At 52.1% G+C, this 22,245-nt stretch overlaps 2 protein-coding genes across 2 annotated transcripts; one reads left to right on the top strand and one right to left on the bottom strand.

The window, feature by feature from the left end:
- The first annotated feature begins 3,443 nt into the window (after positions 1-3,443).
- Icam2 (intercellular adhesion molecule 2) lies at positions 3,444-10,015 on the top strand. Its single transcript, XM_051159279.1, has 4 exons — positions 3,444-3,492; positions 6,706-6,984; positions 8,794-9,111; positions 9,803-10,015. The coding sequence occupies exons 1-4, from the start codon at positions 3,444-3,446 to the stop codon at positions 9,988-9,990; spliced, it is 834 nt and encodes a 277-aa protein (XP_051015236.1). The 3' UTR covers positions 9,991-10,015.
- A 479-nt stretch (positions 10,016-10,494) lies between these two features.
- Prr29 (proline rich 29) lies at positions 10,495-13,226 on the bottom strand. The gene is made up of 6 exons (XM_051157872.1): positions 13,152-13,226; positions 12,855-12,930; positions 12,581-12,687; positions 11,312-11,532; positions 11,084-11,154; positions 10,495-10,903 (listed from the first exon to the last, which is right to left on the bottom strand). Exons 1-6 carry the CDS (start codon positions 13,209-13,211, stop codon positions 10,875-10,877), a joined length of 564 nt encoding a protein of 187 aa, XP_051013829.1. The 5' UTR covers positions 13,212-13,226; the 3' UTR covers positions 10,495-10,874.
- Between the last annotated feature and the right edge of the window lie 9,019 nt (positions 13,227-22,245).

Here is a 22,245-nt window from a genome sequence, read left to right as displayed (position 1 = left end):
GCGATCCCCAGAGAGGCACCTCCCTTAAAGTTTCTGAAGCTCCTGTTTTGTTTTGTCTCCAGCCCACCCCGCCTTAGTGACTGTTTCCTGTTTTTTGCTTTCTTCCTCCTTCCCCTCCCCCTCTGCCCCCCCACCCCCTTGCTCTGGGTGGCATCCACCTAGGAGACAGATTTAAAAACATAGCCCTGGCTGCCCTGGAACTCACAGAACTCTGCCTGCGATTAAAGGTCATACAGGGCCATCGATTTCTTAGCCCCCGGTCCACGTGGGCTATATGACCTAGGAAGAGAGAGTTCCCCTTTTCTCAAGTGAGCATGCCAGACGGTGGCAGGAAACCCATGAAAGCTGTGGCCCACATGCCCACCAGGCCTCCTCTCCTTGGCCAACATTCAGGGGTTTTCCTCTCCCGCTTTGTGTCCCTTTTGTAGAATTGAGTATGTAATGTGTAAGAGGCAGCTGGGACATATCTGCCGCCATAATGTGCCGTGTATAAGGCTGTGCATGAAAAGTCACTAAAACGTTCGTGGACTTTGCTCCTAGAGGGCCACTCTCTTCCCACCCACTTGTGAGAATTTTGTGTTAGTTTCTTCTCTAAAGTACATGGTCATACAAATATACTTATTCTGTGAGACCGTTGTTCCATGGTGCCTGATATTCCATTCCATTAGCTCATTTAAGGCAGATGTGGTGGCAGCCGCCCACCATCCTAGCGCTTGGGTGGCGAAGAAAGAAAGATCAGGAATTCAAGGGCAGCCTGCACTGCTCTGTCTGGAGGGGGGAAATTTAATTCACACAGCTCTGCTGCAATTAACTTATCAGTGTGGCCCAGGGCACCAATAACCAACCCAGTGAGATTATCGTGTGGTTTAAAGCTGCAACCACTACGCTGGGCAGAATCCAAACCACTCTAATCTTATGGCCTCAAAACCTGGAGAGACAGCTCAGTGGTGCTCTATGCCCCCTGCAGAGGACAGGAGTTCCGGTCCCAGCACCCAGGTACTTCACTGTCACCTTAACTCCAGGACATCCAACATGCTCTTCTGGTCACAAACATAAAAACACAAAATAAAATGTCTGTTCTCATTCAGTTTTTCAAGATATACTGTTGTTCCCCAGGGGACCAATATACTCTCCCAGTAGTGATTATAAAAGTTGCTATTGACAGCCAGATGTGGTGGCGCACACCTGTAATCCCAGCACTCAGGAGCCAGAGGCAGGCGGATCGCTGTGAGTTCGAGGCCAGCCTGGTCTACAAAGAGAGGCCAGGACAGCCAGGGCTACACAGAGAAACCCTGTTTCAGGGAGCAACAACAACAAAAAAGTTGCTATTGACTTAAAATTTCTCCCAAAATTGACCTTGTCAAGATTTCATAACCTCTGCCAACTTAGTACATGGGGTTTTCACTTTAATTTCCCTGCTTCTTTTGAGTTAAAAGTCATGTCCTCTTTCTTTTAGAATTGTGTTGTGGGTTTGATACAGTATGTAATCAATGATTTCATCTGTTTAATTTTCTGTGGTGGGTTTCTCTGTGTAGCCTTGGATGTCCTGGACTCGCTTTGTAGACCAGGCTGGCCTCAAATTCATAGCAATCCAACTGCCTCCGCCTCCCAAATGCTGGGATTAATGGCTTGTTCCATTTTTTTGTTGTTGTTGATGTTGTTTTGTTGGGTTTTTGTTTTGTTTTGTTTTGTTTTTGTTTGTTTGTTTTTTGGTTTTGGTGTGTCAAGACAGGGTTTTTCTTGTAGTCCTGCCTGTCCTGGACTCTCTTTGTAGACCAGGTTGGCCTCGAACTCACTGAAATCTGCCTGCCTCTGCCTCCCGAGTTCTGGGATTAAAGGCATGTGCCACCACGCCTGGCTGTTCCATATTTTTTTGACATACATTATTTATAGTCTTTCTTTTTATGATTGTGCAGGGGGTTGAGAGTAGCCCAAATCAGCCTCAAATCACCATCCACATTGCCCCAGCCATCCAAGTGGTCCTGGGGTTATACAACTGAGCCAGCACAGTTTATATTTATAATTACTTATTTATTTATTGGTTTTTTGAGACAGTTTCTCTGTGTAGTCCTGGAGCTCACTCTGTAGAGCAGGCTGGCCTTGAACTCACAGATCTGTCTGCCTCTGCCTCTCAAGTGCTGGCTTCTTTTTTATTATTATTTTTAATTGTGGTTTTATACAGCCAAGCACATTCTCACTGCTCTGTAACTAATCTTTGAAACTAACCTTACAAAAATGAAGCTACCCCTGCGGGAGCTCCCACCTACCTTCCCAAGACCCTGGCTCTCTCTTCTCTTTCTGCTGTATAGTCGTCTTTTTCTAACCCTCCTGCGTTTCCTTGGTTGTTCTGGTAATGGTTATTTGCTTTCTTTTCGAACCCTGTCTGCATGTTTCCTCTGGCCTTGCATGCCCCTCCCAGGCTTCTCCAGGAAGTGTGACCCTGTGCCGAACCCTGTCTGCATGTTTCCTCTGGCCTTGCATGCCCCTCCCAGGCTTCTCCAGGAAGTGTGACCCTGTGCCCTTTCTCTAGTGAGCCTCATCAGCTGCAGGTCACTCGTAGAGACTTCACTCTTCCCTAGGTATGTGACCTTGGCCAAGCCACCTAGCCTCTCTGTGCCTCAGTTTCTCCTTCTAGATGAGAATAGTAGACGTACTTGAGCTTGTACAGTTTGGATGTAACTAGTTAGTATTTATAAAGTGCTCTTGACAGCGACCAGCCTGAAGGAGGTGCAGACCCGTGCCCCATGACCGGCTCACATGTACAACAGGAGTTCTAGAAGATTTCATTGGAGCTAGACAATTCACACGACCTAAAGACATCATAGCCACCGTAACACAAAGCATTGCTCCCAGAGTGCTGGCGGCCTTGCTGTCGACCTCCTGTACTGCACTTGTGTTCAGGTATAGCATGTATGACCACGTGCACGGAGGACATAGTTTTCTATACCATCTAGGATTGGGTGGACACACTCCAATGCTCTAAATGTCTCTGAATTTGAACTACAAAGTGAGCTCAAGGCCAGTGTGGACCACTTCATGGGACCCTGTCTCAAAATGAAAAGCACCCGGAAGGCTAGGGATGGGGCTCTGAGCACTCGCCTAGCGTGTGTGAAGCTGCAGCCTCTCAGTCACTAGCACCCCCAAAGTGGAAAAAAAAAAAGAGAACTTGTTCCCTCCCTAAGTAATATCTGTCTGTCTGGGTTGCTGTATTATTATCAATCATCATCATCACCATCACCATCATCACCACCACCACCACCACCATCATCATCATCACCACCACCACCTAGAGGAGGCTAGTCCCCATTTAAACCCAAACCCTCCCAGCTATCCAATGCCCTGTTCTCAACACTCCTGTGAGATCAAAACCCCCAACCCCCGATCCCATCCCAATTTCTCCCTCTTTTCTCTCCTTACACTGTCTCTGCTTTTCTTCTGGCAAGATGTCAAATCCCAACGACCTCACGCAGGGACTTCCCTGGATCCAGGCTGGTAACGGCTGCGCTAGGTAGCTAGCTATACACAGCAGCCTCTACTCAGCGTTGTGGGAAGGCAGGATGTCACAGCGCTCTTCAGCCCAGGAACTTGGATTATAGGTGGAACCATTGAGGCTTCCTCTGCTTGAAATCCAGAGCTTGCAATGGTCTGAGAGCTGGCTTTCCCTGTGCCTTCCTGAGCTCAGACAACCCTGGGGCCTCCTTCAGTAGGCCCTCTCTAGGATTCTACCTAGAAAGCAAAGAGACATACATTTGCCCTGCCTGTCCCCCAGGGTCTAAGGCAGAATTGAGATAACTAGCTTGGCTATCCCGGTAAGCACGTCATCACCCGGGAACATCACAGGGAACATCAAAGTTCATGGCCTGTGGGAACGCCCACCTGCAAAGCCTTAGGCTCTAGCCTTCCCAGCCCAAGGCTATCTAGAAGGTAGATGGGATGGACAGGACCAGGAAAGGGCCAAGGATTAGGGCATAGGCTGTAGCCACTGCTCCTGACCTCCTGGGCCTGGGCCATTGGAGACAACTGTGGCTACTCTTTTGCAATCTCTGATCCTTGTGTTGGCTGAGTTAACGCTGGCCTCTGCTCGGAAACTAAGCAAACCATTAAGGTGTGCAGACATATGCAGGGCGTTTGCAGAAGAGTGCTATCTAACCCCAGAGATGGCTCCAACAGAGGCCTGGTGGAATTCAGGGTTCCCCAGATCTGAGCCCTGGCAGCCTCATTCTGCCCCAATGCACAGACATGTACACACACACACACACATAAAAGTGCATGCTGCATGCACGCTGCACACTTCCCTGCACGTGAGTTCCCAAGGAGCAAGCCATAGGGGAGGGCCATGTTACACCCCAGCTTATCAGCTGCTTCCCAGCTTCCTCTGCCTGAATTCTTGAAGGCCTGAAGGCTTGGGAGCAAGCAGTCTGTGCCAGGGCTTCCTGACCTCAGATAATGATAATAGCCTCTCAGATAATGAGAGGAAATGAGATCACTGGTACAGAGAGGACTACGGGTTTCAGTCGGAGCTCCAGCATTCAGGCCCTAGTCTGTGGTGTCTGACTCTCTGTCTTCCAGGCAGACAGCAGCTGTGCCCTGGAGCCCACAGATCCCACAGACCCTACCTGAGATGTCTCCTCTTGCTTGCTGGAGCCTGCCTCTGACTCTTCTTTCTCTGCTGTGTTGCCAAGGTAAGCTGGACCCCAGGGTTCCCAGCATGTGTGCATCTTAAGGTGGGGAGTTTTGCACTCTTTCTTGGGTTTCAGGTTGGGGAGGAGGGGGTCCTCCATAGGTGAGGAAGACTGGGACGGCCTGGCTTTGGTTCCCCATGGCCTTGGGTTAAGTGACTAGGATCATGGCCCCTTGGTTAGTAGCTGGACAAGCCCAGAGCCCTGAGAGTGTTGTCATAACAGGCTACCAAGGTTGGATGGTGAGCAGTGGGTAAGCGGAAGGCTCAGGAAGAGATGTCAGGGTGTTTTGTGTTTTTTGGTTTTTCGAGACAGGGTCTCTCTATGTAGCCTTGGCTGTCCTGGACTCACTTTGTAGACCAGGCTGGCCTCGAACTCACAGTGATCTGTCTGCCTCTGCCTCCTGAGTGCTGGGATTAAAGGCGTGCACCACCATGCCTGACTACTGAGATGTCAGGGTGTAAGCGAAGATGAGATGGTGTGCCAAAGGGCCTAGTGGGCAGCAGAAGATACTGCGCTTGCTAGGACGGCAAAACAAAAGGGAAAGCCTTGCCAGGGCATCAAGGAGACATGGAAGGACACTGCCACAACGTGCTGAGCGCCTTGTGTCTTAGACAATCTGCCAAATGCTTCCTGACTGCACTCAGGACCTAGGGGAGGGCACATTAGCTTTTTTAACAAGTGAAGAAACTGGGGCTCACAGAAAGAGTGTGCCCCCAGGTGTGATGGTGCACACCTTTAATCTCAGCACTCGGGAGGCAGAGGCAGATGATCTCTGTGAGTTCGAGGCCAGCCTGGTCTACAAAGTGAGTCCAGGACAGCCAAGGCTACACAGAGAAACCCTGTCTTGAGAAAGAAAGAAAGGGAGGGAGAGAGGGAGGGAGGAAGGAAGGAAGGAAGGAAAGAAAGAAGGAAGAGAGAGAGAAAGAAAAAAAGAAAGAAAGACCTTAACTCTAAGCCACCCAGCCAGTACATGGCAAATGTTGAGTTCAAATCCAGCAGTGTCTACATGGAAAGCCCCTCTTTCCCGCTTAATTACATGCCACTAGCTGATGGCTGAGTAGGCTGTGTTGGGAGGGAGAAAGCACAGGCCATGTGTGGAACTGCTGGCCAGGCCTTAGGACCTTCATGGGCCTCACAGTGTGGGTGTGAGCACTGAGGGTCTCATCTTCTTACACCAGATACACCCCAAATATCTGTCCTGTACAGAGCTGTGTGGTCAGCATAAAGAGGAACACAAAAAACTCAGGCTTAGCCTTCTAGAAGCTCCAAAATGTCTAAGGAGCATCGACACAAATTATGAGTCCTTAGTGCAACAGGCCCCTTTCAGGGTCTCTAACATTCCTCTTTCTAGCTAAGCTCTGGCCATTCTGGCTCTCTGTGGCTTCATGAAAGCATGTTCCCAACAGCAGGGCCATGGGCCAGCAGTTCCCTTTATCTGGGACATGCCCCAACGGCACATGCAAGGTGCACTACCTGCCTCCATCATCATTACCTTTTATTAACCGTGTTTTTAAAAGTGGAGTCCCACCAGGTGGTGGTGGCACACACCTTTAATCCCAGCACTCGGGAGGCAGAGGCAGGCAGATCGCTGTGAGTTTAAGGCTAGCCTGGTCTACAAAGTGAGTCTAGGACAGTCAAGGCTACACAGAGAAACCCTGTCTTGAAAAAAAAAGGGGAGGGGCATGGGGGAGCCCCTCCAGTCTCTTCCCCTGGACCTCACTCCCACCCAAAGAGCATCCGACAGTAGTCTATGATTGTGTGCTTGGAGCTTACCTCCAATCTCAGAGGTGTCTTTGTGACAGAGGGAGCATTGTACTGGAGCTTAAGGGAGCCAAAGACAGCCTTGAGGAAGGCTGACCTAGGGCTGACTGACAGAGGGACTGGAGGAAGGAACATGGGGAGTTGCCGGGTGGCAGCCTCTGTAGGCCTGACCTGAGAATGGGGTAAAGAGACCAAAGGCGACCTGTCTTCTTGAAGGGCCGACATCAGGGACACCTGCTGCCTAGTGCTTTTGGTCTTACAGGGTCTGGTGAGGAGGCGGAGGCATTTAAGGTTAATATCTGGTCCGCGAAGCAGATAGTGGAAGCCACTGAGTCTTTGACGGTTAACTGCAGCACCAGCTGTGAAGACCCTCAAAAGGGTGGTTTGGAGACCCCCTTGACTAAGAGGGAGTTGGATAAACACCCTCAACGGAAGTGGATTCAGTTCTTAGTCTCAAACATCTCCCAGGACACGGTCCTCTTATGCTTCTTCAGCTGCGCAGGAAGGCTTCGAGAGGAGCCCCTCAGCATCCAAGTATACCGTGAGTGTCTATGCATGGGCCTCTGCTCCCCAGGCCAGAGCCTGAGTCAACTACACAGGCCTAAACCCCTCAGTGACTGCTCCTGGGACTTCTCATCATGCTCCTCACCTTCCTGGGCTCCTGAGCCAGAAGCAGGCCAGACCTGTGGGCCCAGGATCTGCTTACCCTGCCCCCTCCCCCTAGTTGGACTCCAACGCGTCCTCCTGCACCTCAGAAGCAGACTGTGTAGGGTTTGAATCTTGCTCCTCTTAGAAGGTCAGTCTAGGCAAAGTTTGCCCATGCCAAGATGTCAGCTCCCATTCCAGTCCCCAGAGCACTCCTTCACAAGCAGTGGGTGCGTGGGTGGGTGGGTGGGAGTTGGGAAAACTAGCATTCTCCAGTCTCTACCTCCATCTCACAGGGAGAAAGTGGAGGTACCACATAGTATTCTTGCCGTTCCCTTAAGGACCTATGGCAAATGGGTGGGCATTGTCTACACACCTGCCAGGATATCCCAAGATTCTCTCTCTCTCTCTCTCTTTCTCTCTCTCTCTCTCTCTCTCTCTCTCTCTCTTCCTTTTTTTTTTTCAAGACAGTGTTTCTCTGTGTAGCCTTGACTGGCCTTGAACTCACAGCAATCCATCTGCTTCCGCCTCTCAAGTGACCTGAGCTGGAGGCTCTGCAGTAGATAAAGGAGGAAGGTCTGGGTCAGGATGGAGCTGTGTCCCTGCTGGTCTAGCCTGGCTAGGGCCCATCTCCTGGTATCCCAGGTCCCTAGCTGGGATTAAAGGCGGGCAGTACTGCAGCCCAGCTTCCTTGCTTCCTTCTTTCTTTCTTTTTGTTTTTGTTTTTGTTTTTGTTTTTTTGAGACAGAGTCTCTCTGTGGTCCTGGACTCACTTTGTAGACCAGGCTGGCCTCGAACTCAGTGAGATCCGCCTGCCTCTGCCTCCCGAGTGCTGGGAGTAAAGGCATGAGCCACCATGCCCAGCACCCAGGATTCTCTCAACATCTTATCTCCCCATGTTTCCCTGGGACCCATTACTGACATTGGTGGATCAAAGACTAGAAATGTGTCCCAGGTCCTAGGTGGGGTAAGGGTGGGTAGAGGAGAGGTGCTGTAGTTTAGAAGGAAAGCAGGCTACCACCGCAGTCCTCCTGCAGAGGATCTGGGATTACATTGGTCCTGAAACTGACTGGAAATGTGGGGCAAAGCTGACTCCTGCATCAGCTTTGTGAGGAGGAGGAGGGCCATGGTCAGCTCCTCATGCACCTTCCAAGTGCTCACAACACAGCCATCCAGCTATTTAACTTAAAGTTGTGTTTAGTATATGGAGGGGATTGAAACAGGCCCAGATTTGGGTTTTTTGTTTGTTTGTTTTGTTTGTTTTTGTTTCTGAGACAGGCTTTCTTTATGTAGCCCTGGCCGTCCTGGAATTACCTCTGTAGACCAGGCTGGTTTCGAACTCAACAGAGTTCTGTCTGCCTCTGCCTTCCGAGTACTGGGATTACAAGTGTGCGCCATCACTGCCTAGCCCTAGATTTTTTTTTTTTTTAAATATCCTTCTAGTTGGCTGTTCCATCTCTGCATCTTCTCTTTGTAAAGCCTTTTTCTATTTCTCAAGTCATGTCTACAGAGCTAGCACCCTGTACATCCTGCACCATCCCATTTCCTCTTCCTCCTCCTACTTCCAATGAGCAGGCCAAACCCAGTTCCTGTCCCTCAAGTCCAGCTAGGGACCTGGGATACCAGGAGATGGACCCTAGCCAAGCTGGACCGGCAGGGACACAGCTCCATCCTGACCCGATCTTTCCTCCTTTATTTCCTGCAGAGCCTCCAGCTCAGGTCACACTGAAGCTGCAGCCCCCTCGGGTGTTTGTGGGTGAAACCTTCACCATTGAGTGCAAGGTGTCCCCTGTGAAGCCCCTTGAGAGCCTCACCCTGTCTCTGCTCCGTGGCAGAGAGACCCTGCAGAACCAGACCTTTGGGGGAGCTAAAACTGGCCCCCAAGAGGCCGTAGCCACATTCAACAGCACAGCTCTAAAAAAGGATGGCCTCAACTTCTCCTGCCAGGCTGAGCTGGACCTGCGGCCCCATGGTGGGTACATCATCCGCAGCATCTCAGAGTTCCAGACCCTCGAAGTCTATGGTAAGGAGACCCTATAGGCCGAGAGGGCTAGAGGGAGCACTCCTTCTTGTCCCCTTGGGGGAAGAAATGCCATGAGCCCCACTCCCAGGAGGACTGATGTGCATGCATGTATAATCCTGGGGGCTCCCTCTAACTTCTTGGGTCTCTTTCCATGTTCCAGTCCGGACCCTAACTTTTTCCAGAAGCCAGGAAAGCAGAACTAGCCGGCTTGGCCATTGTTGAGCCATGTAGCCTTGACCATGCAGCAAGCTCTCTCTCTCTCTCCCTAGCTATGGCTCCTTTCTACCATGAGAAGTCTGGCTGGCCTGTCCCGCATGTTCCCCAGAGCATTGCTGTTCTGTGACTCTTGGTGGCCAAAGCCTGTTGTCAATGAGCTTGCCTGAAACTCACTCAACAGTGCCTGAGAAGGGCATGGTCTAAACCTGACCACGATGTCCTCCCTGCCATGGTGTCAGGCCACTAAATACCGGTGTCAGGGGATGCTGAAAGAGGAAGGCAGCTGCTCAGCCTGATGGCCTAGAGCATGGGGCCGCCTTCCTCTTCAATGTCATTCAGGAGGCAAACACCTTATGCCACTGCTGTCTGCTGCCAGGCTGACTGCAGGATGCGTGAGTAGGTAAGGAGCGACGGGTAGACTCCCCGCGTCTTGACATCTGAAGATCTCTAAGACTATTGCCTCTTCTGTCCCCAGAGCCTCTGCAGGACAACCAGATGGTCGTCATTGTCATCGTGGTGTCCCTACTGCTGTTCTTATTTGTGACATCCGTCCTACTCTGCTTTATCCTCGGCCAGCACTGGCACAGGAGGCAGACGGGCACCTATGGAGTGCTAGCTGCCTGGAGGAGGCTGCCCCGAGCCTTCCGGGCACGTCCAGTGTGAGCTGATGTTGCTAGGCCCCTGGTGGCTGCTGGAATTCAACGTGACACTTTTGGGGTGCGGTTCAGTACTGGTTGAAGGACTGTGGCAACAGCACAAGACTCGGGGGGGGGGGGGGGACATGTTCTTTTTTTAGCCTCAATACAAAGACCTGGATTTTACCCTGTGCCCGCCATCTGTGCTTCTGGGATAACAGTCAACACCTTTGGCGTGGGAGATGCTAAGTGTTACTTTTCATCTCCAGTGTCTCCTTGGGTTCTTCCCGCCTCCCTGCTCTTTCCTAGGGCGTCTCAGAGGCTCTGCAGCCCAGGCCCCAGGCATCTACCCACACCATTAGGAATAACTGACCCCACCTCCCCACCTAGGTCCCATGAGGTGGAGGACATTCTGTTTGCACCTGGACTAGGGGACCTCAGGCTGTTTCTGGTTGAATCAGGACAAAGCGTGACTCTCCTTGCTGGCAACAATGAAAGGAGGTTCGAGGGAGCTGATTCAGCTGCAGGGGCCTCCTGAACTGGGCCTCTCTCCTCAACCATGCTGCCCTCCAGGGGCCTGAAGGACTTTGGAGCTATGCTTTTCTCTCCTGCCCTATTTCAGGCCCAAGGCTGATGCCACAGAGCCTCATCATCCTAGAGAGAGGACAGAGGGGCAGAGACCAGCTGGGGCTCTGGTCCAATTGGGAAAACAATGGGATCAATTGGGTTTGCATGGCGTCTGGGTCATGGTGGGTCTTAAAGGAGCTTTTACTCCAGAACAGCCAGCTCAAGATGGTAGTGGAGTAGAGTCTGCTGGGAGGGGCTTGACTGGGGCTCCGGCATGGCTGTAGCACTGCTCCAGGGTTTGGCAGTCCCATGCAGAAGCTGAAGAGGCCTGGAGAGCATCTGTCTTCATGGCAGGCTCTCAGCATCATAGTAGTCTAGGGAGACAGAACCCTCGGCTTGCCCCTTTCTGCCCCGATGGACCCCAAGGAGGAACATAGAATAGTACAGGGCAGGGTCTGGAGACACAGACACGGTTGGCAAGAGCCCCCATCCACAGGGCACATGGCCCTTCTGACATCTTAGTCAACCCCACTACCCACTCAGCCAGCCCCTACCTGAAGCTGGGGGTATGTCCGCACCAACAGTCCCCGTGGCACTGGGAGGTGGGGGCGGGGGCACATCTCTTCTGAAATGGGAGAGAGAGAAGAAAGATCCCCCCTTCAGAGGCTCAGGCTGGCTTTTGAGGCTCCACCTCCCAAGTTCATTCTTTCAACCTAGATCAGGGACCCGATCCTCCAAGCCCCAACTTTACCCAAGCCCCCCCTCCCCAAAATCTCACTTACATATCTCTTTGCCTGGAGGCAGGGGGCTGGTGCTGAATCCTGGGTGCACCCTGCCAGGGAGGCTGATGTGGGGGGACAGGGAAGAAAGAGGCTGGCCACAGTGGCACGGGGCCCAAGGAGGTCACGGGACAAGGCAAATAGTGATGGTGGAACACCAAAGGCTCTTGCTCCTGTGTCTCCGAGTCTTCCTCCAGCTGTTCCTGATGACTATCTGTATAGGCCTGGGGGGTTATGCAAAGTGGGGGGTTAGGGTTGGGGATGATGACACAGGCTCAGCCCTCTCTGCCCCCATTGCTCCACCACCTATGCTGTTGTCGGCACATATAAGCATCACCAGAAAGGCTGCTGTTCAAATGGCTGCATACAACCAAGGCTCTGTGGAGAGGCTTGCCCCATCACTTTGCAGAAGGAACAGAGGCTCTAAGAGGCTAAGCACCTCAGCCAAGAGCACCAGAGCTAACAAGAGGTGATGAGGTCATTTGGGGACTGACTGGGAAAATCCCAGTGACTGCACAGTGGGTGGGTCCTGGAAGTCTACAACTCTGCCTCTGTTCCATGTTCCAGCACTTTGTGGTGGTGGTGGTGGGAGGGAGGGGGGAAGGGAGGGGGGATGCTGCTTATCTCAGGGCCTCAGAGGACTTTGAAAGAAAGGAGCCACAACTCAGGATCTCCATCTACCTGAACTCCCCGACACCCCCCCCCCCAGCTACCCTGCCCAGCGACCAGTCCCCTCCTTGAACCCCTCTGGGCCCCTTTCCTTTGGCTCCTGAGTTCGCAGACCTTACACCCCTTTACTCCCTCCACCTTGGGTCAAAATCCTACCTTGGCCCTCAAGGGCTGGGCCTAAAGCCACCTCTAGTCTTCCAAGGACTCTTCCTCCTCTCTCACACTGGTTCACCCACACCATGTTTCCTGTCACATGCCTGTCACCGCCTTACCTAGTCATGGCCATTTCCATTCATTTGTTTGACAAATAGCCATTGAGCACCTAAAAAAAGAGTTCCGCCCCAGCCCCCAGTGATGCCTGGCCTCCTGGGGCCTGGAGTATACAGGGAAATGTCCAAGAGGAAAACCTTGAAAACAAGATCTGGGTGGTCAGTGGAGACTTGGGAGCTGACATCCTGCCTTGGCACACAGTAGAGGCCAAAGGGAGTCAGCCAGACGGGTGTAGGCTAGCTTCCTGCTACTCTATGCTCGACCTTTTTTTTTTTTTTCTCCAGGTGGGGGACCCCTAGATAAAGCGCCACCCTGGGCTCCACTTTCACACACCTCTGGGCCGGACCATGCTGGCCCTGCGTTCAGCGCACCGGCCACCAGTTGGGTCAGCAGCAGCTGGTGCACCTGGGCGGTCTGCAGCAGCATCAACTCCAGCAGGTCTGGGGGAAAGGTTTCAACAGGCCCACGGGGCGGCCTCCACATAGTTCCTTCCCTCCCAGGCCTGGACCCCGACTTCACTTATATACGGGTAACCAGCCAGGGGAAGGAGGGAGACCCCAAGTATGTGTGGTAGAAGGGAGTCTAGAGAGTGACCCAGGAACGTTACCTTCCTTGATTCGGTTAGGCTGAGGCACAGGAGATGAGACTGTCCAAGGAGAGGGCTGCAAGATGGTCACCCAAGGCTGGGGACATGGGTGGGGTGACTCAGCCAAGGCAGGTAGAAGAGGGGTTAGGACATGTCAGGAGCCCCCACACTTCCCTCTCTGGGTGTCTCTGCACTTCAAGGCTTCCCTCGTCCCAGTCCAACCTCTCCCTTCCCACCATCCCATACGCGCCCCCAGAGTTTACAGCCCCCCCCCCCAGCTTCCATAGTCCCCACCCCACCTCCCATTCAGGGCCTCACCGTAGGGGCTGCACTCTGTGATGGGGCGCCACTCCAATTCCCGCTCCCGAGGGAGGCCATGACCTAGCGGGTCAGTTACCTTGGCAGCTCTGGGGACGCCCAGAGCGCTCCTCCCAAAAGTACAGCAACCACGCCCAGCCCAGGACGCCTGCTACCTGGCAAACAGCCCAGGTCTCCGCCACCGTTGGCTTCTTTCTCTTCCGGGTTGTGGGGTCTCTCTTCTGGAGATCTACTTTCAGGCTCCTGTCTGGGTTCCCCAGACTTCGGCCCTACTCTTCCCCTGCCTGGTGCTGGTGCTAACCCTGGGGTGCAGGGATTCACGTTTGTTGAATGCGAAGTTGGGGTAACTTGATTTCCCAGGTCCCACAAGAATAGGAAAGTGTATAGGGGCTGACATGAGTGTGTGAGGCAGGTGAGGAGGAGGGCAGAGGATCCACTCACTGTCACTCTTAGAGAGGCGGGAATCCTAAAGACCCTGCGGTTTCCGGAGGGGACAAGGCAGACACTGGGCAAAATTCACAGAACTGGCTGGGGCTCTGTCCCACTACACCTGGGGGTTTTCACCTCTCCCCTGCAGCTTTGTGTACTCCCTGGCCAAGCTAAGCCATTCACTGAGCCACCCCCCCCCCCCCCTTAGAGGCGGGCAGTTCAGTACTGGAGTCCCCGACACTGTCTGTCTTCCGGGAGTCTCCCACGCTGTCTTTCTTTCCAAGCGTGCATTCTTCAGACAGGAAATTAGCGAAGTGTCTAGTGCGTAAAAACAGGTGAGAGGGGAGATCTATTTCCACAGCTGTGACATCCGAAGACCGGCCCTGAGCAGCAGCGGAGGACAATCCCAACAGGAAGCTGAGATTAGCACCAGAGACTCACCCCTCCCCCAGCCTCCACTTCTGTCCCCCACAGTCCTGGAGGGCAGACACAGAGGGACACTCCCGTCTCCCCCTCTGTTCCTGTCTGGTGATGATACAGTTTCTGGATTTGTTATGGCCACCACCTTTGCCCCCTCAGCCCTAGCCAGCCATCTTCAATGAGCCATTTAAAAAGACAAATTAATAGTAAAAATATAGCCGGGTGGTGGTGGCGCATGCCTTTAATGCCAGCACTCGGGAGGCAGAGGCAGGCGATCACTGTGAGTTCGAGGCCGGCCTGGTCTATAAAGTTAGTCCAGGACGCCAAGGCTACACAGAGAAACCCTGTCTTAAAACCAAAAAAAAAAAAAAAAGGAAAAATGTGGAAAATGGAGATTTCCTCAATGTGGCCACATCAGGAAGGAGGACAAATCCACCCTCCACTACACCCTCAGGGTCCTGGCATGAGGGTTAGGTGACAAGAACGGTGAAACAGCCCAAGAGGGCAATCCCTGGGCCCTGGAGACTAGCTACAAGAGAAGCCGTTCCCCCCCAGCCCCCCAGAGCACCGATTCCCAACCTTCCTACTGCTGCGACCCTCAAATACAGCTCCTCATGTTGTGGGGATCCCCAGCCATAAAAGTATTTCTGTTGCTACCTCCTAACTGCAAGTTTGCTTCTGTTATGAATTGCAGTGTAGATGCCTGATATCTGCAGGATATCTGATATGCGATGCCCAAGGAACAGTCCGGCAACTCCTGAACAGGTCGCGACCTACAGGTTGAGAATGGCAATGTAGGTCTCATCATGTGGGTAATGGGGACGACGGGCAGGTGCCAGCGGGAAAGAAGGAGTGATGTGGAGGAATCATTTTGTTCCTCATGAATACACACACACACACACACACACACACACACACACACACACACATGTATATATATATATATATATATATATATATATATATATTTTTTTTTTTTTTTTTTTTTTTTTTTTTTTTTTTTTTTTTTTTTTTTTTGAGATAGAGTCTCTTCCCAGGCTGCCCTCAAAGACACCCTTGAACTCCTGATCCTCCTGCCTGGACTTGTTAAATGCTGGCACTACAGGTATGTTTCATTGCACCTTGTTTGTGTGGTGCTGGCAGGGCTTCATGCATGCAAATGTTCAATCAGCTGCTTCATAGCCCCAGCCCCAACAGCCCCAGTTTTAAATAATAAGGTTTTGTGCGGCTGTAGCTCCTCAGTGCTGTTCAGCTGCAGCATCTATATTGCTGTAGAAAGATGTCAAAGAGAATTGAGTAAAAAAAAAAAAAAAAAAAAGATATCAACAGGATCTTATTGTGTTTGGTTGGTTGGTTGGTTTTGTTGGTTTTTCAAGACAGGGTCCCTCCGTGGGGTGGGGGTGGGGGGCATTTCCAAGACAAAATCCCAGGGCAGCATCATGTCCACTTTAGCTACGACTAAGGGAGAGCCAGGGAGGGAGCAGCAGACAGCAATGGCCCCTTTGGAACGCCCAACTTTTTTCTTGTTTCTTTTCTTTTCTTTCTTTCTTTTTTTTCTTTTTTTTTTTTTTTTTTTTTTTGCTATTGTTGTTTGTTTGTTTGTTGTTTTTTGAGACAGCGTTTCTCTATGTGTCCCTGGCTGTCCTGGACTCTATTTGTAGACCAGGCTGGCCTCAAACCCACAGCAATCTACCTGCCTCTGCCTCCTGAGTGCTGGGGTGAAAGGTATGCACCACCATGCCTGGCTTCTTTCTTGTTTTTTCGAGACAGGATTTCTCTGTGAAATAGCCCTGGCTATTCTGGAACTCACTCTGTAGACCAGGCTGGCTTTGAACTCACAGAGATCTTCCTGCCTCTGCCTTCCAAGTACTGGTAATAAAGGCATGAGCTACCACCATCTAGCTTGAGGGCCCAATTTCCTGGGGGTTTTTTGTTTTTGTTTTTGTTTTGTTTTGTTTTGTTTTTGGTTTTGTTTTTGAGACAAGGTTTCTCTGTGTAGCCTTGACTGTCTTGGACTCACTTTGTAGACCAGGCTGGCCATGAACTCACAGCGATCCACCTGCCTCTGCCTCCTGAGTGCTGGGATTGAAGGTGTGTGCCACCATTGTCCGGCAAGGGCCCAATTTCTAAAGATGCAAGGAGCCAGGATCTGAGGGTAGAAGGAAATTAAGTATTGGTCTGCAGAATTGTGTGGCTGACAATGTGTGGACAGAAACATACTGGTGAAGGAAGTTTTTCTCTGCACACATGCTCTCACTGCGTCACTTCCACCATTGCAGCTGTCCCTGTATGGTTTGGGCATGTGGTTTTGTTCAACATTAGCTGGTGGTTGGTTGCTCTGGGGGCTTGTGAGTGTGTAATCGTGCTGATGGGACACCCTGGGGTGGGGACTAATTTTCAGAGTCCACCCACTGACACTGCAAAATGGAGTTTCAGGGCTTCCCTCCCCACAAAGACCTCTGGGACTGAGGCACCATCAACCCTGAGTGAGCATCTGATGAAAGTCCCAGGAAGCCACCCTGACCAAATGACCCAGACAAGAAACTGGGTGCTCAGGCTAGGAGTGGGAGTGACACACTCTCTGAGGGTCAGAGTAGAACTTTCTAGAAGGTGGCTCTACTTTGCAGAATTCATTCATCTGTGGGTGACTGTAACTGTAAATCAGCTCGAGCAAGAAGGGGTTTTGTTTCTCTTTGGTTTGCTCCTGTGATAGGATGGGTGGAACAGGCTTGCAGTCTGATTAGTTCAGGGCTCTGTGATGACTTATAGAGCCAACTTGATTAGAATAAGAAGTACTTAGGAGTAGCCAGGTGGTGGTGGCACACACCTTTGATCCCAGCACTCAGGAGGCAGAGGCAGGGGGATCTTTGTGAGTTCAAGGCCAGCCTAGTAACTTTGTCTTGGGGAAAAAAAAAAAAAAACTTAGGCGACCAGTAAATCATAGCCTGGGTGTGTCTGTGAGGGCGTTTCCAGGGAGGAGTAGATCAGGAGGAATCTGAGCTCAAGGATGAATTTACTCCTTGATGGATCTACAGCGTGATGGTATTTGAGGGCAGGAGGTAAAAAAGCAGGAGGTGGGCCTGCTTGGAGGGAGTAAGGTATCGGTGGGGGTATCCTTGGGGCTCTAGCATGCCGTGGCCAACTCCCTGTATGCTCCCTTTGCCCTGTGTCATGGCCACTATGATGTGAGCTGTTCCACTGCCCATCCACACCTCAATAGATTGAAGTGTCTGAAACTATGAGGCAACGTTGCTGCTTTAAGTTGTCTGTGTCAGGTGCTTTTGGCACAATGACAAGAGGCTGACCAATGTGGTCTGTAGGAGGCCTGTCACTCCTGCCTTCCCGTTTCCCTCTTCTGCACCTCTCCTCTATTTGGGGTGTTCTTCTTCCCCCTCTTCCTACAGACCAGCTTCCTCCTCAGGCATCTTCATTTTTTTGCTTTTGTTTTTTGAGACAGGGTTTCTATGTGAAGCCTTGGCTGTCCTGGACTCACTCTGTAGACCAGGCTGGACTCGAACTCACAGAGATCCGCCTGCCTCTGCCTCCCGAGTGCTGGGATTAAAGGCGTGTGCCACCACCGCCCGGCTGCATCTTCATGTTTTACCTCCATTATTTCTTACAAACCTCAAGGTTCCCCTAGGTACTTATAGCCTCAGGAAAAGGACCTGCAGGCACAGCGATTAGCCAACCAGAGGTGACATCACCATCCCTGTGGCAGAGAGGACTGGCTGTTATAATATCAGCATCCCTACAAAGTCATGGTTTGGAGCAGAGGGGTGGGCAGTCGGGGGAGCAGTTGTCCAAAGGAGAGAAAGAGAGAAAAAAAAATCCTCTTACTAAGAGAAAGAGGTATGGTTCCATCTTGGGCGTTTGTCTCCTCGTCTGACTAACCCAAGTGATATTTGCTAACAAAATAGAAAAATTAGCTCCATATCCTAGCACACATTTCCTGCCATGTGCAGGCCAAATCTACCAGCCGATAAAGTACACAGTTCATACAATTGGCTATCGCAGCCTTGCCCCCTCATATATGGTGACAAACCCCCCTTCCATTACTCATTAGAGAACATTCTACCCCACAGCGCTTTGAGCAGAAAAAGGCAGAGGCCAAAGCAAATAGAAGTGACAGACGGCAGCATTATCACCTGTCTTAGTTACTGTTCTGTGTTACTGTGAAGAGACACCATGACCACAGCAATTCTTTTATGTAAGAAAGTATTTAAGGCGTGGTGGCACAGACCTTTAATCCCAGCACTCGGGAGGCAGAGGCAGACAGATCGCTGTGAGTTCGAGGCCAACCTGGTCTACAAAGAGAGTCCTGGACAGCCAAGATAACATAGAGAAACCCTGTCTCAAAAAAAAAAAAAAAAAAAGTATTTAATTGGGAGCTTGCTTATAGTTTCAGAGCCTTAGTCCATTGCCACCAAGGTGGGGAGTGTGGCGGCAGGCAGGCAGACACGGTGCTGAAGAAGGAGATGAGAGGTCTGCATCCAGACCCACAGGCAGCAGGAAGAGAGGCGAGGGACTTGAAATGGGCTTTTTGAACTGAACCCTCAGAGCCTACCCCAGGTGACACACATTCTCCAACAAGGCCACACTTACTAATTCTTTCAAGTGGTGCCACTCCCTGGTGACCTAGCATTCAAGTCTGTAAGCCTATGGCGGCCATTCCCAGTCACACTGACACAGCCCATTATCATCCCGATGGGAAGCAAGATTGTGTGAGGATCACCTGGAGCAGTGGCTGAGAACTCCATAGAGAGTGAAGGCTGGGCCTGGTATGGGCTTTTGAAGCCTCCAAGCCCACTCCCGGTTCACACTTCCTCCACCAAGGCCATACTGGCTAATCCTAATTCTTTCAAAGAACCCCACTCACTGATGGCTAAGCATTTGAATATATGTGCACTCACCCCCCCCCACCCAGTTTTTTGAGACAGGGTTTCTCTGTATAGCTGTCCTGGACTCCCTTTGTAGACTAGGCTAGCCTTGAACTCCCAGTGATCCGCCTGCCTCTGCCTCCCTGAGTGCTGGGATTGCAGGCAGGCATGTACCAGCACACCCACTGAGGTTTCTTTCTGTCTTTCTTTCTGAGACAGGGTTTCTCTGTGTAGACTGTTCTGGAACTCACTCTGTAGACCTGGCTGTCCTCGAACTCACAGAGATCCACCTGCCTCTTCTTCCTGAGTGCTGGGATCTGCGAGCATTCTTACCCAACCACCACATTACCCATCCAGTATCCACAGGCAAGGAGCAATGTCCTGCCAAGGGGATGGTGACCACAGCAAGGCAGGGAGTGCTGAGAGGGACCCTCAGGAGAGGCTTCGGGAAGACCATCTGTGAAGGGTCTGAGAAGAAACTGTACGTTCTCCCCCACATCCTGGAAGCACCCCCTTATGAAGAAGCCAGGATTCTATTGGCAGTAGATCTCCTTGGGGATTGCTCCTCAGGAAGGCCCCCAAGCCAAGCAGGGACTGTGTGCAGAGGAGGCCAGTGTGCACACCTGGGTTTAGAAAATGCTCAGAGTGGCCGGGCATGGTAGCAGACACCTTTAACCCCAGTACCCGGGAGGCAGAGGCAGGTGGATCTCTGTGAGTTCGAGGCCAGCCTGGTCTACAGAGTTCCAGGGAAGTGGGGAGGTCTGGGCCCAGCAGAAGCGCTCTGACAACAGTGAGACCTGGTCCCCAAGGAGGGGCTCAGTGACGTCCAAGGGTCTGTCTACAGAGGCACTAGAAGGCAATACAGGATCCTCCAGGAGATGAGGCAGGCTGCTGGCCAGGCCTCCCTAAACCTACCAAAACGCACTCCACCCACAGCTCAGCCTGCTGAGGGCTAGAAGCAGCTGTCCATGGCAGGAGTGGACATAGTGTGGCTAAGGCAGGCTTCTTTGGAAGATCTGACAGCCCCTTCAGACTGAAGATGGTGACATAGGGCACTTCATAACAACTCCGCTAGGGGGCGCCACAGCTACAGAGTGAACAGGGGAGCTAAGACAATCTCGTTTTCCCCCACAACCACAACCCCTCCCTGGGTTTGAAGGGACAGATGTCTTGCCAGCTGAGGGGTGGGGGAGGAGGCAGACAAATGCCTCCTGAGACTTCCATGTGGTCCTGTTAAACAGTTGGGTGTGAATGTACACTCTCACATGTGTGTGCATCTGTGTGTGGGTGTGTGGGTGTGAAGTGGAGGTTTACAGACAGGCAAATTCTTGACAAAAATCTGTTGGCTGAGCTAGCAAGCCCTGTTCATGAGAACAGAAGTGAATATGTTGGCAGACTAGTCACACGAGTGAAAATACAAGAATTTATGGGCATATACGCAGGCAGACCCTCCATCAAAGCCTGTGCCTGTGACATGTGGTATGCGTGTTATCTGGCACAGGTGTAACTGAGAATATAGGATTTGAGGATGTGTAACTTGAAGGTTTGCACAAGACTGTGTTGTGAGCCTGGGACTGTGTGGTTGTGGACTGTGTGGTTGTGAGCTTAAGGCGCGCGCGCACGTGCGTGTATGTGTGTGAATAAAAGATGATTTGTATGTGTTTCTAAGAGGGGGGACATGCAGCATTTGTGTGTAGAGAGTTTGCATGTGAGTGTGTGAGTGTGAGTGTGTGAACCAGCTTGCCCCCTGTGAACACGTCTAGAAGTGACCATGAGGGAGATTGAGTACAAAACCGAGTCTGTGTGTTGTTTGCTAGGGTTGGGGGAGGTTCGTTGGTGTGTGAGTGTGAGCCCCCTGTGTGGGTGGGTGTGTCTTGGTCTGGACTCCTGGGTCAGTGCGGTCCCAGAACCCAGGCCCTTTCTGGGTGAGCCTGGAGCACTGCACGGCTAGAGGGAAGTGTCGCTGAGGCACCCACCTGAAGGCTGGCTCCTCAGGTTTCACTCATGACCCTGTGACATCAGCGGTAGCAGCTGTCCTCGCCGGCCCGGCCCCCCAGCCAAGTCCCCCAGAGCTCCAGCCCCAGCCCGAGGTGGGCACGGCACCCGGGGCTCGTCGGCCACTGCTCTGCTCTGCTTCTGGCTAACAGTGAGTACTGGTACCCCCAGGGGCGGGTCACCCCAAGAGACAAGGGCCCCTGGCCTCAACCCCAGCATGGTTCTAAGGAAGTCACCGCTTTGTCCTGGTACCGCTGACCTCCTGGATGTGCCGGCTCCGCTGTCTGCACCCGAGGGGGCCCCAGTCTGCCAACCCACCCTGTCAAACCTCCTTGGCCCTGACCCCTCTCTGTCCCCAAACTTGCCTTCTCTGTCCTGTTGTCTGTTCTCTGTGTCCCTACCTAGCTGTCCTTTCCCTGAGCAAGGGTCCTCATTCTGGTCACAAATAGCATGTGACTAAAGCTTAGCTCCAGACAGGCATAGGATGACCCAAAGGACAGGGTCCAGGCTGTAGTGTCTTCAGAAAGGGGCATAAGGGGGACCAAAACAGTGACTAGGCTTGGCCTGTTTGCTGAGAAGCAATGGAGAACGGCTGGAGGCTGAGTGGGGGTGGGGGTGGCTGCAGCAGCGGCTCCTTTGCTCTGTTGAAAGAGGAATCTGTGAGATGCCAGTGGAGGACACATACCCGGCTGCCACTAGGCTGGGCTCTGCCCACTGTCCCGCCCTCCTCCAGCCCTCTCTGCCAGCCACAGGCCTTTTTTCCCCTAGTGAATCAGGACGAGGGGGCAGAAGTGCAGTTCCACATTAGCAGAGGGGGACCCAGGGAAGAGCTAACCGAGATGTGGGTATGTGGAGCTGGGGAGTGTACCTTGAGAGGAAAGATGGGATGGTAGCACTCAGGGAGCTCTGGGGACAAAGAGAGCCCTCAGTAGACATAGGACGATACATAGGTTCCTAATGTAGGTCAAGGGACCAGTGTCCAGCAGACCTCAGCCTTCTCCACCCCCCTTTACTAAGAATAGAGCCCTCAGGACACCAGGACAGGGGGGTGGGAGCGGCTGGTAGAGTTGTGCCAGAGTTGGGAGACACTGCTTGGAGGGACTAGTGCCAGTTGGGTGTCGAGGATGTTGTTTACCAAAAGGGCCAATTTGTTGAAAGTTCCTAGGTCCTCGCAGTCTTAGCTGACCATAATGGTATACACCTGTAAGCCCAGTACTTGGAAAGCTAAGGCAGGAGAATTGCTATTAATTCAAAGCCAGCCTGGGCCACATACGTCTTTACATGGGTAGAGACTGAGATCTCCGGGACACAGCAATGTGTTGGGCTAGGCTATGTCTACAGGTTTAGGACTTCTACTGTCAGGAGACAGCCCC

Source organism: Acomys russatus, chromosome 16, assembly GCF_903995435.1.
Source record: "Acomys russatus chromosome 16, mAcoRus1.1, whole genome shotgun sequence".
In the NCBI taxonomy this organism is placed as follows: Eukaryota; Metazoa; Chordata; class Mammalia; order Rodentia; family Muridae; genus Acomys; species Acomys russatus.
This window is presented reverse-complemented; position numbering and strand designations above follow the sequence as displayed.

What these genes read in the sequence shown, in the direction of transcription:
- Icam2 (XM_051159279.1), top strand. Translation starts at nt 3,444, where the DNA reads ATGTCAAATCCCAACGACCTCACGCAGGGACTTCCCTGGATCCAGGCT. An exon ending in ACTTCCCTGGATCCAGGCTG is followed by an intron (nt 3,493 to 6,705) that starts GTAACGGCTGCG and finishes TTGGTCTTACAG; the next exon opens with GGTCTGGTGAGGAGGCGGAG. An exon ending in CCTCAGCATCCAAGTATACC is followed by an intron (nt 6,985 to 8,793) that starts GTGAGTGTCTAT and finishes TATTTCCTGCAG; the next exon opens with AGCCTCCAGCTCAGGTCACA.
- Prr29 (XM_051157872.1), bottom strand. Translation starts at nt 13,211, where the DNA reads ATGGCCTCCCTCGGGAGCGGGAATTGGAGTGGCGCCCCATCACAGAGT. An exon ending in CACAGAGTGCAGCCCCTACG is followed by an intron (nt 12,931 to 13,151) that starts GTGAGGCCCTGA and finishes CCATGTCCCCAG; the next exon opens with CCTTGGGTGACCATCTTGCA. An exon ending in CAGCATGGTCCGGCCCAGAG is followed by an intron (nt 11,533 to 12,580) that starts GTGTGTGAAAGT and finishes ATAACCCCCCAG; the next exon opens with GCCTATACAGATAGTCATCA.